General features: G+C 37.5%; 1 protein-coding gene across 1 annotated transcript in view; it reads right to left on the bottom strand.

The window, feature by feature from the left end:
* NUAK1 (NUAK family kinase 1) overlaps window positions 1–17,941 on the bottom strand; it is a 62,045-nt gene that overhangs the window by 26,491 nt on the left and 17,613 nt on the right. The window contains exon 2 of the mRNA XM_058190346.1: window positions 5,917–6,037. Within this exon, the coding sequence (XP_058046329.1) occupies window positions 5,917–6,037 (121 nt within the window). The remainder of the gene's footprint in view (window positions 1–5,916; window positions 6,038–17,941) is intronic.

The raw sequence follows: 17,941 nt of genomic DNA, 5'->3' as shown, positions 1-17,941 counted from the left end.
GTTAAGAATTAAATTATAAATAAATAAAATAAAATAAATAAGAAAGGTAAGATTAAGATGTTGAATTAGGATCCATAACTAGGATCTCAGCCATGGGTTGGGAGAAGAGGGAAGGATTAATAGACACAACCTGTCCCCCATTTTTTATGCTGCTTTTTCACCAGTCCCCAGGAAGATTAAGACCAGTTCACCAGGATGGCCACTGAACCCACTTAGGGCAAAAGATTTAGGAGTCAGAATATTTACATCCCAATGACTCGCTACTTACTCACCTAAAGAGCCTATCCAGATTAGGTGAGAAATGAAACTCTCCCGGAGGACATGTATGGGGTTCCCATAAATAACTTGTCCATGCTGAAGAAGCTACTTGGATAAACAACAAACCAACAAGAAGTCGCTATAATGCAACTTCCAGACAACTCTACTTAGATGACTGAGAATCTTCACTGACATCAGCCACAGAAGTTCATTCACTTTGTGTCAGGTGCTTCTGTGGCCCAACCCATTTTGATGGGTTATTGTTGTGGGGGGAAAAGAAGAGGGTGCACTATATACAACACTTTGGGATTCCAAATAAAAGGTGAGTTATGACTCTATTGAACGAATAAATAAATGAATGAAAGCATAAATAAATGATTTTTTGAAACCATCCATCTACTAACACCTTAGTTAGTATCACTTTTGGGTTCCACATGAGTAAGGAACTATATATTATTTTTTCTTCAGATTCTAAAAGTATATGAAGTATTGCCAGATGGGTTATTTTTCTACTTTTTTTTATTCCATACCATGATATTTCTGTTCATCTAGTTATTGAATACAGGACTCAGGGGAGGGAGGAGAAAGTTAAAAGAAAAGTAAGGGCTTTTCTTTTTAAGTTGAAATGTATGCCATGATAATCAAAACACTTCTGGAGAAGCCAGCTTAATCCATCCAATCCTTAAAAATTACTTGAAAGTACTTTCCTTCCAGCTGCCATCAAAAGGCTGCCAATTACAATCCTGCGGAGAAGATGGAATTTCTTCTGATTATGAATGGTGAGTCTGCTTCTTACCGGTAATACAAGATACACATTTGTTTTAATCAAGTTCCAAAAAAGAATTCTGAAAGAAGAAATCCTTTTTATATACATGTGGATTTGGCTACAAATGAAAATGGCTAGTTTGTCTTGATGCTAAGTTGATAAATGCAGAAGTGAATCACCTTTAACCACACAAGGTTAAAAGATTCAAAAACATGAATTCTGTTTAAAGAAAGCACATGTTTGGAATCCTGATATTATTAAAGGTCTTCCAGCTCATACTATGGAGACTCAATGAATTCATTAGCCAGTAGTCTTCATTTTTTCCAGATGCAGAACCTTCAACTCCAATATAGGTTTTATTATTTGAGGTGGGGGGAAAGGGGGGGGGTTTGCCAGATGTTAGTTTTTCCTCTCCCTTATCTTTCTCCCTTACTTCTTATTTCTTTCTCTCTCTTTTTTCTACTTTCTTCCTCTCACCCTTATTCATCATTTATATATTAATGTGTTAAAGAAGAAAAAAGGGGACTTAATTATTTAAGTTATCTTACTGATTAATATTTTTATTTATTACATTATTTCTATAGCACCACTTTATAAAAAACCTGAAAGCGGTTTACAATAACGATTCAATAATATATATGACAATGTTTCTTGTCATAAATTCTGATTTTCTGATTGATTTCTTTTTTAAAGAAGAGAATCCAACATGAGAATTGAAGATTATTTGCAAAATGTAACGCTATTGTAAGACACATTCATCTTGTAAGCAGTATTTTGCTACAGTATACTGGAATTGTTAATTGATGGACTTTCTTATAAATGTTTCTTTGTTTTCACTTATCTTTCTGTCTACAAACAGCCTCAGAAATACAGCTTCAAGTTTGCCTGATTCTACATCAGAAAGGGCCATTATGTAATGTAATTATTTTAATGAATAGCATTAAACCAGATACAGATTTGCACTAAACAGAATTTTGGGAGAATATTTGGTCCATTTGTTTCCCTTTCTCTGTTTCTAAAGCCTGTTAAAAATTTAATATAATTTCTAAAAAGTCAGTTATTCTTCAAACAAACAAAAACCCTTTTAAATATTTCAGTATGTGATTCAAACAATTGGAATTGGACTTCCATGAAGCCTATGAGTTTAACTGATTCAATTAATAGGTCAGCAACTGAAGCTCTAACAGTAGATTAAAATATAGCCGTAATTCCTTCCCAAAATTTTCTGTGGGAATAAGATAACAAGAAACACCTATATGGAATCTCCAAAATATACCAGCTTTCTTTTCCCTATTCCATTTTGGATTAAGGAGAAATTTAAAGAACTGTACATATCATCAATTTTCTCCTCTTCATACTACCCTGGATGAACAAGAAAGTTAAAATCTTCCCCAGTTTGGGATTAGGCTAAAAGATATGTCATACTTCTATTTTACATTCAAAGATCCCATTTTGTCTTTGCAATAATTAACAGCATTTGCTTATACTGACAATCAGCAATGAAAATACTGTTCTAGAGGGGCAAGGCCATGAAACATGGCTTCCACAACTTATAGCCCATGCAATATGTGATCTCTTGGAATGGGATGGGATGGGATGGGATGGGATGGGATGGGATGGGATGGGATGGGATGGGATGGGATGGGATGGGATGGAATAGAATAGAATAGAATAGAATAGAATAGAATAGAATAGAATAGAATAGAATAGAACCTTGGAAGTCTTCTAGTCCAGCCCCCTGCTCAAGCAGGAGAACCTATACCATTTCAGATAAGTGACTGTCTAGTCGCTTCTTAAAAACCTTGAGTGATGGAGCACCCTATGATTTCTGAAGACAAGCTGTTCCACTGGTTAATTGTCCTCACTGTTATTATTATTTATTAAATTTTTTAACTTTCTTGTTCATCCAGGGTAGTATGAAGAGGAGAAAACTTAATAAATATTAGAAAGTTTCTCATTAGTTCCAGGTTGCTTCTCTTTTTGATTAGTTTCCAACCATTGTTTCAGGTGCTTTGCAGAATAATTTGAACCTCTCTTCTTTGTGGAAGCCCCACAAATACTGGAATACTGCTATCATGTCACCCCTAATTCTTCTTTTCTTTAGAAACCCAAACCCAAATCCTGCAGCTGTTCTTCATACATTTTAGTCTCCAAGCCTTTGATCATCTTAGTTGCTCTTCTCTGAACTTTTTCCAACGTCTCAATATCTTTTTTGCAGTATGGTGACCAAAATTGGTTGCAATATTCCAGGTGTGGTCTTACTAGGGTTGTAAAGCAGTCCCAGTGCGGAAATTAAAAGTTTTTCTCTACCGGTTCTGTGGACGTGGCTTGATGGGAGGATCCTGTGACTGAGTGGACATGGCCAACTCAACATCATTCACAGCCACACCCATTCAGTCACATTGACACTTCCCACCAAGCCACGCCCACAGAACCCAGTAGGATTTTAAAAAAAATTTCTATGCTGCCTTTTCCCTTGTCGCGAGATGCCTGCAGCCGCAGCCTCTTTTTTAGTTGAGCCTGGAGGCACTTCTTGCACTGAAAGATGCAGCGGCTGCAGGCTTCTTGCAAGCAAAAGTTACTGCGGAGCAGTTCCCCTTCTTGAACGTGCCACTGCCATCGCTGCCCTGTTCCATGGGCCGTCTGTGCATGCACACACCCAACCTGCCACTGATAAATGAGGAATGAATAAATAAACAGCGTGTGCATGTGCAGCCGGTGCGTGGAACAGGTCAGCAATGGCAGTGGCACGTTCAAGAAGGGGAATGACGCTTCCCTGGGCCCTCGCCCACAAACCAAGGCAAAGGGCAAGCAGGCAGCATGCATTGCTTACCTTTGGTGAGCTGAGTGGGCGAGGCTACTAGCAAGGTGAGTAGCTGGGTTGCGTGGCGAAGGGAACTTATATAGGGTGGGGATGGGTGCATGGGCCTAGCAGCTGGAAGCACTAAGCAGCCAGAAGTGGCGAGTGAGCCGGAAGGGGCAAGTGAGCCAGAAGAGGTGAGCGGTGACCGGGCGACCAGGCAGGAGTGGGCATGGCCAACCAGGGGTAATTGCTATCGGTTCGGTGAATCGATGCCAATCGTCCTTAGCGGTTTGACTGATCTGGTCCGAACCAGTCAGATTTCACCCCTGAGCGGTACTAATACTTCACATGATCTTGATTCTATGCCTCTGTTATACAACCCAGGATTGTGTTAGCTTTTTCTCTGGGAAGCCTGGCAGACTAAGCTTTGGGAATCCAGCATGCTATTTTGGCTGGAATACTCTCTAACCATCTTACTTCACAAATCAGTTAGACGTACAGCCCCATATAAATCAAGAACTCAAAACTACTCTTCAAATTAGTGAATCATGAACATGCCTCTATCCTTAATTGCTTTAATATCTGTGAATGTAAAAGTAAGATGTACAATCAATTTCTGCCTTTGCAACTAAAAATCAGATGAATAGCTATTTATTTGTTTTAGTTGTGTGACACTCAACTCCAAACAATTTGGATGGTTAACAATACCCTAAACTTTATAATACAAAACAAGAAACAAATAAACTCAAATCAGAACAGACAAAAGAGAAAAAGAAGAAGACCGTAAATATTCCAAACATTTTCATCTAACATTCAACACAGGGGGCTCCGGCCACTCTAGTCTAAGAACAGCCAGCCTGATCATCAAAGTATTTAAGCCACATGTTACCAATGTAGGCCTCATGGCATATATGGTTTATTTAAATGACACAACCATATGTCAATAAAATAAAATAAAAATCATTAAATGACTGAACATTTGCAAGTGAAAAATCGAATCAGAGTTTGATATTCCCATCAAAGTCATCTAATCAGGCATGTGCCAGTTACAAATGTAGTAAGCGATCACCTACAGCATCTTTGCCCAGATTACATTGGTTTAAATTAAATAAACTGGAAGCAACTAGGTTGGACTTAAAGGTTGTTTTATGTTTTATATTGGTTTATAGATCCTTACAATAGCACAAGTGTAATTGACATGGATGGCAGCTTAGGAAAAAAATTGTTTGCCAAAAGAACACATTTTAATAAATGTTTTATCTAAAGTAATGGACACTACTAAGCAAATATGAAAACAAAAAGACACAGAAAAGCATCTGGAGAGAATTAATACGGTATATACTATTGTAAGACACTACTTTCTAAGTCTCATCTGCTAAATAGATGTCTGCAAAAGGAAGATCAATTTAGAAGGTCCATATGGGTTTGCTCCAACCACCTACTCTGGGATGATAATGTTTATACTATTGTCATAACAGCTGAAAGTTTGATCCAAACTGGACTCAGATTAAAAGAATCTTAAATAAAATCTTTCCTCGTCTATGGCCTTCATTTATTTTTCCTATGTCTGCAGAATTCTTTGCTCCACAGATTCTCAGTTCTGAGAACCATCCATTCAGCACGAAGCAAAGTCACAATACTACTGGATTTTCCTACACATATGGAGAGTGTAGAAGTGACTGCACACCTATCAATGAACCCCCTGAGAAAAACAATGGCTGGAAGCTTGGATTCTATATGATTTTTATGGTGGTGACACTGTTTTTACATGGCTTTGATACACTGGAGATGAATCCTTTTTTGAAGCTTGAATGAGGAAGGAAGCTGCTACTTGAATATACAGTATGCATAGTGACATCTAGATTTTGTTGTAGTTTCTTGGCCTGAAGTTCCTTGAGAAACTAATTTCCAATGGTACAAATATTTTAACAAGTGCCTCTATGTCAAATATCTGTGATGCTTCATTCATAAACATACCTTAACCATGTCATCCAAAGAGATACATTGGAAAAGTAGTTACTGTAGAAAAATCTGCTGGCATTTAAACTGCTTTTAAGAAAACTTAAATGGTATAAATGATGTCACTAACCTTCATATATGGTGATGATATGAGGATGGCTGAGAGATGACATAATCTCAATCTCCCGTCTGATGTGAACCATATCTTGTTCATCCTTAATTTTGTCCTTACGGATGGATTTTATTGCAACCTATAAATTCAGGAAATCAATCATTACTCTTAAAATAAAGTAATCTATAAGGAGAGTTCAGAAATTAAAGACAGATGGTTGATGCTGATAAAACATAGAATGAGCAAAATAAAATTTATTTATATGTGTGTGTGTGTGTGTGTGTGTGTGTGTGTGTGTGTGTGTGTGTGTGTGTATGTAGGTTTTCTCCCGCATAAAATTGGAAGTGTCTTGGTGACGTTTCGACGAAATCTCATTCGTTATCTTCAGGCTACATACACAGAATCATCTATTGCAATGTCCTTCCTGTTAAAGACTTCTTCAGCTTCAATAGCAATAATACAAGAGCAAACAACAGATTCAAACTTAATGTCAACCGCTTCAATCTTGATTGCAGAAAATATGACTTCAGTAACAGAGTTGTTAATGCTTGGAATATACTACCTGACTCAGTGGTCTCCTCTCCAACTCCTAAAAGCTTTAACCAAAAACTGTCTACCATTAACCTCACCCCATTCCTAAGAGGACTATAAGGGGCATGCATAAGTGCACAAAAGTGCCTACCGTTCCTGTCCTATTGTTTCCTTTCAATATATGTTCCTGTATATAATGTTGTGACAAATAAATAAATAAATGAAGAATGACGCAAGAATCACACTCATGAGTGCCACACAGCATGTCATCACCACACATCCATGCGGAAAGCAAACTCAAACCCACACCAATGATGAAGCACGACCACGGACCAGAAGCCAGACCGCAGCTGCATCATTAGCCATTTCAAACTCCTCCAATCCATACATGCAGCAGACTGACACCCACCATGAAGATGTAGCATGACCACAAACGCGAAGCCAAACTACAGCAATGCAGCTCACCAACTCAAATCCCCCTGCATCTCAGACCAACCTGAGCACAACCAAGCCCCCCCCAAACAGAACACACCCCATCCAATCAGAGCACAGCCAACCCCACCATCCAATCAGAGCACAGCCACACCCCCAACCAATCAGAACACACCTCCACCCAATCAGAACACAGCCAAGCTCCCAACCAATCAGTTCAAACCCCCACTAGCAGTTAAAAGGAAAAAACAGCTGCGATCACACATTTCTCCTAGAAGCATGAAGCTGTAAACACCTAGCCTGAAGATGACGAATGGGATTTCGTCAAAACATCGCTCAGACACTTCCAATTTTTCGCAGGAGAAAATCCGACTAACCAAAGACCTACATATATATGTACATATACTGTACATAATATATATATATATATATATATATATATATATATATATATATATATATATATATATATGTATGTATATATATATATGTATGTATTTGTTTTCTGAGGTTTTCATGGTGTTTGTGTGTAGGTCTTTGGTTATTGGGGTTTTCCCCCGTGTAAAATTGGAAGTGTCTTGGCGACGTTTCGACGAAGTCCCATTCGTCATCTTCAGGCTTCAGCTTCGTGCTTCTGGGAGCAATTGCTCCCAGAAGCACGAAGCTGAAGCCTGAAGATGACGAATGGGATTTCGTCAAAACGCCGCTCAGACACTTCCAATTTTACGCGGGAGAAAACCCGAATAACCAAAGACCTACATATATATATATATATATATATGTATGTAGGTTTTCTCCCGCGTAAAATTGGAAGTGTCTTGGTGACGTTTTGACGAAGTCTCATTCGTTATCTTCAGGCTACATACACAGAATCATCTATTGCAATGTCCTTCCTGTTAAAGACTTCTTCAGCTTCAATAGCAATAATACAAGAGCAAACAACAGATTCAAACTTAATGTCAACCGCTTCAATCTTGATTGCAGAAAATATGACTTCAGTAACAGAGTTGTTAATGCTTGGAATATACTACCTGACTCAGTGGTCTCCTCTCCAACTCCTAAAAGCTTTAACCAAAAACTGTCTACCATTAACCTCACCCCATTCCTAAGAGGACTATAAGGGGCATGCATAAGTGCACAAAAGTGCCTACCGTTCCTGTCCTATTGTTTCCTTTCAATATATGTTCCTGTATATAATGTTGTGACAAATAAATAAATAAATGAAGAATGACGCAAGAATCACACTCACGAGTGCCACACAGCATGTCATCACCACACATCCATGCGGAAAGCAAACTCAAACCCACACCAATGATGAAGCACGACCACGGACCAGAAGCCAGACCGCAGCTGCATCATTAGCCATTTCAAACTCCTCCAATCCATACATGCAGCAGACTGACATCCACCATGAAGAAGTAGCATGACCACAAACGCGAAGCCAAACTACAGCAATGCAGCTCACCAACTCAAATCCCCCTACATCTCAGACCAACCTGAGCACAACCAAGCCCCCCCCAAACAGAACACACCCCATCCAATCAGAGCACAGCCAACCCCACCATCCAATCAGAGCACAGCCAAACCCCCAACCAATCAGAACACACTCCACCCAATCAGAACACAGCCAAGCTCCCAACCAATCAGTTCAAACCCCCACTAGCAGTTAAAAGGAAAAAACAGCTGCGATCACACATTTCTCCTAGAAGCATGAAGCTGTAAACACCTAGCCTGAAGATGACGAATGGGATTTCGTCAAAACGCCGCTCAGACACTTCCAATTTTACGCTGGAGAAAACCCGAATAACCAAAGACCTACATATATATGCACATATACTGTACATATATATATATATATATATATATATATATATGTATGTATGTATGTATGTATGTATGTATGTATGTATTTGTTTTCTGAGGTTTTCTCCGCATAAAATTGGAAGTGTCTTGGCGGCGTTCGACGAAGTCTCATTCGTCATCTTCAGGCTTCAACCGTGCTTCTGGGAGCACGAAGAAGCACGAAGCACAAAGCACAAAGCACTTCTCCCAGAAGCACGAAGCTGAAGCCTGAAGATGACGAATGAGACTTCATCGAAACGTCGCCAAGACACTTCCAATTTTACGCGGGAGAAAACCCGAATAACCAAAGACCTACATATGTATGTATGTATGTATATTTATATTTTCCACTATCGCATTATCCCAAATACCATCCACATTGGAAAAGGCAGTAATAGCAGACTTAAGATATGTGTGTCAGCTTTGGAAGTCATATTAGGCCAGAAGCTTCCATGCTGCCACCTTCTCATGTGTGGGAAAGTAGGAGGGGAGATTTAGTAGAGGGGTTGTCTTTAGACATAGTAGCATCTTCCTGTCGGTCAAGGTCAGGCCAATCCTGCATCTGGAGAAGGAGTGGTCGGAATGCTGTCTCAAGATGGGACGGATGGTGATTGGCGCATGTGATCGACTGAGGAGTGAGGGGATGGTTTTGGGGGTTTTGATTTACTGAGGGAAAACCTAGACCTCTCCTTTTTGGGTTTTCCCAGATGTGCCAGGTTATCTATTCCAGTAAATGCTTGAAAGCATTTGAAAAATGCTTGCTTCAGAGTTTTTACTTGGAGTTGGGGTTTTTTCTGGAATGCTGACAATGTGTTTAGTTCTTTATGATTATATGCCCCAACTAATAAAACACACTTATAAGATGCTTGATTATTATACTGATACCATGGTTTCTTGTGTTTCTTCAAAGCATATATGCACATGAAAAAATAATAAAAATCAAATGAAAGTTGATTTGAGTTGTGCAAATTTTAACTCCAAAATTAAACATGAGAAGTTTTCTGGTTAGGCCAAAATTCTTTGTTGTTGTTGTTGTTGTTGTTGTTGCTATCTAATTTCATATACAAACTACAGTATAACAAATTTTTAAAAATCTAAGACATGAACTCATAATCTATTTCCATTAGTTATGATTCCAGAAGAAAGTCTTACTTCCCATATTGCTCTCTGAATCCTGAACTTCCATATTTCCTGAAGCACTTAGTAATCACTCAGTAACCATACCCTTCCTGCATCCTTCCTTAATTATCTGAGTAGATACCACCCTTCCCCCCCCCAAAAAAAACCATGGGAACAGAGGAAACACTAGCCAATCCTTTATCATAATCATAAAGTCATGGAAATATGGATTACATGTCAGAGGCAAGAATTTAAAAGGCTACCAAGATCAAATTGGGCAACATGTAGACATCTGACCATCCATATTCCAAATGAATAAACCTCTGCCTCTATATACATGTAATTTCCTTTAAAATACAAGATGCAAGTTTTCAAAACATAGATATGCAACAGCTGAATCATTTTAATGCTTAGTATTTAGACTTTTATGATATAATTATTTATTAATGCTTCCGTCTGCTTGATAACCAAGATTATCTGTTTCAAAATATATAACTTTTTATTCCACAATATTACTGAATAATAGTCCTTTTTAAATATATATCAAGTCTTATCTTTAAGTTAAAATGAAGTAGGAAGCTTTCTATTAATTTCATTGTGTGATTTTAGTTTTTACTATCAGATACTAGAAGATAGAGGAAAATACATAAAAGGCTATCAAATATAATTTAATATACATTATTATTTTTAAGGCTGATTCTGCATGTTATTTCACCAACAATACAAAATATTTTATAATAACTATGGAGTTACTATTCACATGCTATGAAACATTAGCTTTGTTTAGAGTGCATTTAATTTACTATTTGATTTACTCAGGAATAGAATTTCATATTATTTTCAAAATAAGTAATTTATTTTATTTAGGTGGAGAATATGAACAAAAAAATGTTTCTATCTTCTGGCTGCGGTGCCAATTTATTTTAGTTCCTGCTCCTGAACAGTAAAGTCCATCATCACATTTTTAAAAACAAGATTGCAAAGATTTCTTGCATAAAACGTCTATTCTTCTAGGAAGAAAGTTGATCTTCATCATGTTCTCCTATAATATAGAACTAACTATATTTCTTTATTATTTTTATATCATAACTTTAATTTGAGGGATCAGCTCAACGGTCTTATCGTTCGTTAGACTGGATGTCATTTTAAATATGTATTTTTTTTAAAAAAAGAGAAATCCTTGAGCAATTCCTGAGGGACAGAAAGCAGTTTCAAGTGTTCAGAAAAGTCTGGGGTTTTTTTTTCTTTCATTCTGCTTTGTGGGAGAGGCTACGAAAGTGCATATATGCTAAGCACGAAAAAAAAGCATGTGGGTGGTTTTTGGATCCATGCATGCATTCCTAAGGAAAAAAATAAATATAGACATTGATTTAAAAATATGTATAGCATAGAATAGTTCTGTATTTGGTTCTCAGAAAGAATGTTAAAAGGATGTTATTGTCAAACATAGAAAAGAATAAATTCTTCACCATTTTGGGACAGGGAAGCAATCATAGCACACAGGGAAAGGAATATACTTGGGATCTCAGTCTACATCAATGGTAGTCAACCTGGTCCCTACCGCCCACTAGTGGGCATTCCAGCTTTCATGGTGCGGGTTTTGTCCGATACTGAAGCACTTTCCTTTTTTTTTTTAATTTAATTGACTTTTTTAAAAAAAATCATAGCATTATTTAAAAACATTTTCATTAGGTTTTCATAAAATTGCCTGTGACAATTTAAATTTCTGAAAATATACTATTTGGATCGCCTGCACATAAGTTTAGTTCACATTCTATAAGTGAAACTAAATGGCGCTACAGTGCGACCACAAACAAAAGAGCCTCGTCCCAGAATAGCTTGCGCATCTCCCCCCAAAAGGGCACAGTTGGGGGGGGCAGAATGGGCAAGTAGGGGCTGTTCAGCGCTTCTGCAGTCATAAAAGTTGGCACGCCGCCAGGTGCCCAAAACTTTGATCCTGTGGACCATAGAGACACTGCAATGTCCATAACTTTGGCCATGGGTCATAGATCTTTTCGTTTAGTGCCATCATAAATTTGAACATTCACTAAACAAATCATGCGTCAAGGACTACATGTATGCTCTTCCTTCAGAAGAATACTTCAATATATTACAATGTTTAAGAGCTACTGTTCAATTTATAAAACATTAAAATTGCTTTAATTATTAATATCTATCAAAATAAGCACAAATATGGTAATATAAAAAGCTATAATGTAAGAAGATTTTCCTTCCTGGCCTTTATTGTTGGCACTGATTGCAAACCAGGTTGTCAAGAGGAGGATGTTTCTAGCCTTCTTGGAGAGGATTTAAATTGGGACCTTCTACATACAAAGCTGGAATTCATCCAGTGTTGGATAATCTTACGTACCAACTCTAAAGAGAAAGGGGATTTTCCCCCCTCTAAATGATTAATACAATGTTTGGATGGGATTCAATAAAAAAAAGATCATCCTTTGGATTACTGAATATCAAGTCACTTAGATTTTTGAAAGGCAAGCACTACTTCTCTGAAATGGCCTCAGAAAAACAACTTATTGGCTACTGGTTTAAGGGACAATGTGTTTCAACTTTGAGGGAAATCTTCAAGGGCAGCACCAAGTATAACACACAATATGTACAAGTTTATAAGAGGGTGGGGCAAATCCAAATGATGTTGTTCCATAATTCAATGAGAGTAAAAATAGTATCTCAAAAATATTCTATATTTTGACCATAAACTTTAGTAAAGCTGTCTTTCAATTTTTCCTCTCTTTTTCTTTCTCTTTTTCTCTCCCTTTTCCCCTCCCTCTTCCTCTCCCTTTTTCCCTTCCTCTTCCTCTCCCTCCCTCTCTCCCTCTTCATCTTCCTCTTCCACTCTCTCCAATTTTCTCTAGAATAATTCTTCTATGTTTCAAGTCCTCTGAGATTGCAGAACAGTTGCTGGACACTCACAACTGTGCATTAACAAGCTAGAAAAATATACCAAAAAAGCTGATTTCTAATAACACTATCCAAGGAAATATTTCAACAAGGAAATATTTCAATAAGTCTGCAATGATCCAGCAATGTTTTTAAAAAATAATTATAGTTTGAAGCCTTTTATCTATCCAAATGGCCACAGAATTTAAAAATAGCACAGATTCCTGGATAAGATGATAATTTTAGATGCCAAAGTACGCCTGAAAAATTGGGTTTGTTTTAGCCATAGATGAGCTTATATGCAAGTATATATGATAATAAGTTTTTAAAGTACAGGCGTATCCATATAAGACCTTCTGCAAGTAAGCAGACCCTCAAACTTTTATTCAAAATATCATGAAAAATGCACCGCTCACAAATAAACCAATTGTGAAAAGTAAACATACAAAAATGTCAAGGTTTGGCTTACTCGCAGATGGTGCATTTTTCATATTTTGATTAAAAATTCAAGAGTTGCCTTATCCAAGGATGGGCTTATAGATGAATATATACAGTGTTGTTGCTATTTTCTTAAGTAAAATATGACTACCAAGTTTATGTGACAGTAAAAAGCAAATATAATAATAGTAAACTATACACCAACTCTTTATATATATTCTAATAAAAACAGATTCAGGGAGGAGCCTGCTGCTGTAGACCAGGGGTTTCCAACCTCGGCATCTTTCAGACTTGTGGACTTCAACTCCCAGAATTCCTCAATCAGCTTTGTTGGCTGAGGAACTCTGGGAGTTGAAGTCCACAAGACTGAAAGTTGCGAAGATTGGAGACCCCTGCTGTAGACCATTCCTTTTGCCTTGAATGTCTATTTTACTGTGAATTAAGACCTGGAAAACATGTTTGTTTCATTCTAAAGTACTATATCTCAGATTATTGGAGAGAACATGCATGTATAGCTTTTTGGGGGGGGGATCAGAATACGTGGTAGATGGACAGATAATCCTAGGAAATTTGGATTTATGTATTATAATTTATATGGCCAGGCATCTCTAATTCATGATAACAGTTTTGAAAGAAAATATAGAAACATAAAAAACGAGAAAAGAAAAAGCAATACATGTGAAAACAGAAACCAGGAGTAAAACAATCATAAATTAATGTAACCGATGGACATGCTCAGCCCCACTTCCTGACCCCTGGCCTAGTGACATAACCAAGTCTTTAAGATCTTATGTAAGGCCAAGAGGGAAGAGGTCACTGTGATCTCTGGGGGAATCATATTCCAAAGAGTGAGGGCCACATTTTTCCTCAGCCTCACTAGGTAGCATTCCTTGGCAAATGGAACACAGAGCATACCTCTTCTGTCTCTAATGGGACAGACAGACATAATCAGCGAGAGCCAGTCCCTCAAATACACATTTCCAAGCCATGATGAAGGATTTAAAATTGCAGCCAGGATCATGAATTGAACCCAGACTCAAACTTGCAGCTTGCACAGCAGTAACATGTGCTGATTGAGGAGTACACATAGCTGTCCACACCATTCTATACTAGCTATATCTTCTACCGTAGATGTTGTTTAAAGGCAGCCAGATGTAGAGTGCACTGCCGTCCATTCAGGATGTGACTAAAGAATGAATTATTTGTGCAGAACCTTGTAGTCCAGGAAAGGGAACAACTGGCAACCAACAGGAAGCTGTGCAAAGGCCATCCTAGCCACAGCTGAGGTTTCTTTCCTACCCTAACCCTAACCTTAACCCTAATTATATAGAATAGAATAGAATAGAATAGAATAGAATAGAATAGAATAGAATAGAATAGAATAGAATAGAATTTTTTATTGGCCAAGTGTGATTGGACACACAAGGAATTTGTCTTGGTGCATATGCTCTCAGTGTACATAAAAGAAAAGATACGTTCATCAAGGTACAACATTTACAACACAATTGATGATCAATATATCAATATAAATCATAAGGATTGCCAGCAACAAGTTATAGTCATACAGTCATAAGTGGAAGGAGATTGGTGATGGGAGCTATGAAACGATTAATAGTAGTGCAGATTCGGTAAATAGTCTGACAGTGTTGAGGGAATTATTTGTTTAGCAGAGTGATGGCCTTCGGGAAAAAACTGTTCTTGTGTCTAGTTGTTCTGGTGTGCAGTGCTCTATAGCGTCGTTTTGAGGGTAGGAGTTGAAACAGTTTATGTCCAGGATGCGAGGGATCTGCAAATATTTTCACGGCCCTCTTCTTGATTCGTGCAGTATACAGGTCCTCAATGGAAGGCAAGTTGGTAGCAATTATTTTTCTGCAGTTCTAATTATCCTCTGAAGTCTGTGTTTTTCTTGTTGGGTTGCAGAACCGAACCAGACAGTTATAGAGGTGCAAATGACAGACTCAATAATTCCTCTGTAGAATTGGATCAGCAGCTCCTTGGGCAGTTTGAGCTTACTGAGTTGGCGCAGAAAGAACATTCTTTGTTGTCCTTTTTAATGATGTTTTGATGTTAGCTGTCCATTTGAGATCTTGCGATATGATAGAACCCAGAAATTTGAAGGTTTCTACTGTTGATACTGTGTTGTCAAGTATTGTGAGAGGTGGAAGTATGGAAGGGTTTTTCCTAAAGTCTACCACCATTTCTACGGTTTTGAGTGTGTTCAGTTCCAGATTGTTTTGGTTGCACCACAAGGCTAGTCGTTCGACCTCTCGTCTATATGCGGATTCGTCATTGTCTCGAATGAGACCAATCACTGTTGTGTCATCTGCGAACTTCAGTAGCTTAACAAATGGATCATTGGAGATGCAGTCATTGGTATACAGAGAGAAGAGAAGTGGGGAGAGCACACAATTATATAGTGTCTCTGTATGTGTACGGGAAATGCAGCACTATCCACAACTAAAGATGGTTTATGGTCTTAGGAAGACAAACAAGGATACTTGATGGATTAACAGATGACGTTCCTTCTAGGCAATTTGAATTTTGAATTATTGTGATGGTTTGTCATAATTTCTCTAATTTTAATTTCATCCACTTACAATTTTAATTTTAGGTACAAATAGTTCTCAGAATTGCAGAATTTCTGGTTATTTATCTACATTTTGTGTTTCCACAAAAAGATTAATTTCTATTTAGAAGAATATCTAAATTATAAGTAGAAATAAATGTTATTTAATCTTGAAGACCCAACAATAAAAAACAAAATGATTTAAGATATATTTCATTTCCCCAACACTCTATCCTAATTAAGTTTGTGCATTTTATTAAGCTTATCTGATTTCTGATTTAAAAATAGTAATTTGATACAGCTGGAATTCTAATCTATGTTTGGAACAGAATTTTACTTTGGAAAGGAAAGAATTAAAGTAAACATAATTCCCTGATGGTGAGAAGTATATTTCTGCCATTTGGAAATATGCTTAAAATGTACCAAATTGCTTTAAAGCATTTTCATCTTTAATAGTTTCTTAATTACATATACCCTATTTCCCCAAAAATAACCCCTCCCCAAAAATATTTAAACGCATGCGCAGCCGGTCCTCACCATTTCCTCTGGTTAAGGTTAGGATTAGGGAGACAGAGTTTGAAATCAGGTAAGATGGCAAGAGGAACCCCATCTTGCTCCACGCACCCCAAAATAATAAGACCTCCCCGAAAATAAGGTCAAGCGCTTATTTCAGGGTTCAAAAAAATATAAGACAGGTTCTTATTTTTGGGGAAACACAGGTAAATAATATATTATAAATTATGTGTGTTTATTTGGTTTATTGAGTGATCCAAATTGCAGAATAACTATGATCCTGGCATTATTATACCAAGTTATTTCAAATCAAAACCAGGGAAATTTCAGAGGATTTTCCAGAGGAAGAGAAAGGTTTTGAAAGTTAAGGAAGGGATAGTTAAATTGCTTGCACATATCAATTTTTCTATTCCCCTAAGCCAAGTTGTCTCCATATACTGTGTAGCTTTAGAAAGACCATAATGTACATCTAAAATCAAATTCATTACAGGCAGCCCCCAACTTATGACCAGTAGCTTAGCAAGTTTCAAAGTTACAACGGATCCTCCAAAAGCAACCTATCATCCGGTTCTAGAGTTCCAATGGCTGCATACCTTTCCTCTCGCGGTCACATGATTGCATTTCAGGCACTTGGCAACCATCTCACCTATATTACTTCATGCCGGTTGCAGCATTTTGTGGTTACATAAGCACAATTTATGATGTGTTTTGTCCAGGGGTGAAATCCAGCAGGTTCTGACAGGTTCTGGAGAACTGGTAGCAGAAATTTTGAGTAGTTCGGAGAACCGAACTACACCTCTGGCTGGCCCCAGAGTGGCCCCAGAGTGGGGTGGGAATGGGGATTTTTCAATATTTTTCCCCCAGGAGTGGCGAGGAATTGGGGATTTTGCAGTATCCTTCCCATGGAGTAGGGTGGGAATGGAGATTTTGCAGTATCCTTCCCCTGCCATGCTCACTAAGGCATGCCCACACCACACCCACCAAGCCACGCCTACAGAACCTGTAGTAAAATAAATTGGATTTCACCACTGGTTTTGTCAGTTTTCAGCTTTTTCAGTCAGTTTTTGGCAAAAAAAAAACCAATTTAGGAATACATTGATTCTTCTAATAACCACTGAGTTTGTATAATGTCCACTACTTTGTTCATTTAATGATCCTTGCAATCTGTTAATGACCACCACAAAACATGTCATAACATTGGATCTGGTCAGGTAGGTGCCTCAGGTTACAACCATAATGACTTTACAGGTGCCATTACACTTGTAAGTTGAGGACTACCTGTATTTAGAACTGATACAAACCTAGTATTTAGGGGAACTGTTAAAGATTTTACTATAATAATCCTAAAGAGCAATCAGTAGGACAATTTGTAGTCAACACCAGCTAATTTAAGTGTGTCCTCAGGTGTTTTGGATTTGCTATTATTTTCCTTTGCAATTTGCATATTTTATTTTTCTGCAATTATTTATCTTGATGCCATCTGCCTGCAAGACCTAAAAGATTCCAGAAAGAATACAGATAAAGCTGCAAAAGAGGAAATTTTAGAATTAAACTCTTTTATTACATTTTTTTTGCAAATAGCATCAAAGAGCAAAGATGCATTATTTGCTAAGAATCAAGAGTCATTATTTGATAAGAGTCAAGCGATTGAAACACCTTAGATTTTTCTTACATTGACTTTAAAATGATTTTATTGTGATG

This window comes from Ahaetulla prasina, chromosome 7 (genome assembly GCF_028640845.1).
Source record: "Ahaetulla prasina isolate Xishuangbanna chromosome 7, ASM2864084v1, whole genome shotgun sequence".
Lineage (NCBI taxonomy): Eukaryota > Metazoa > Chordata > Lepidosauria > Squamata > Colubridae > Ahaetulla > Ahaetulla prasina.
Note: the sequence above shows the minus strand (reverse complement) of the source record. Positions and strands in the feature narration are given on the sequence as shown.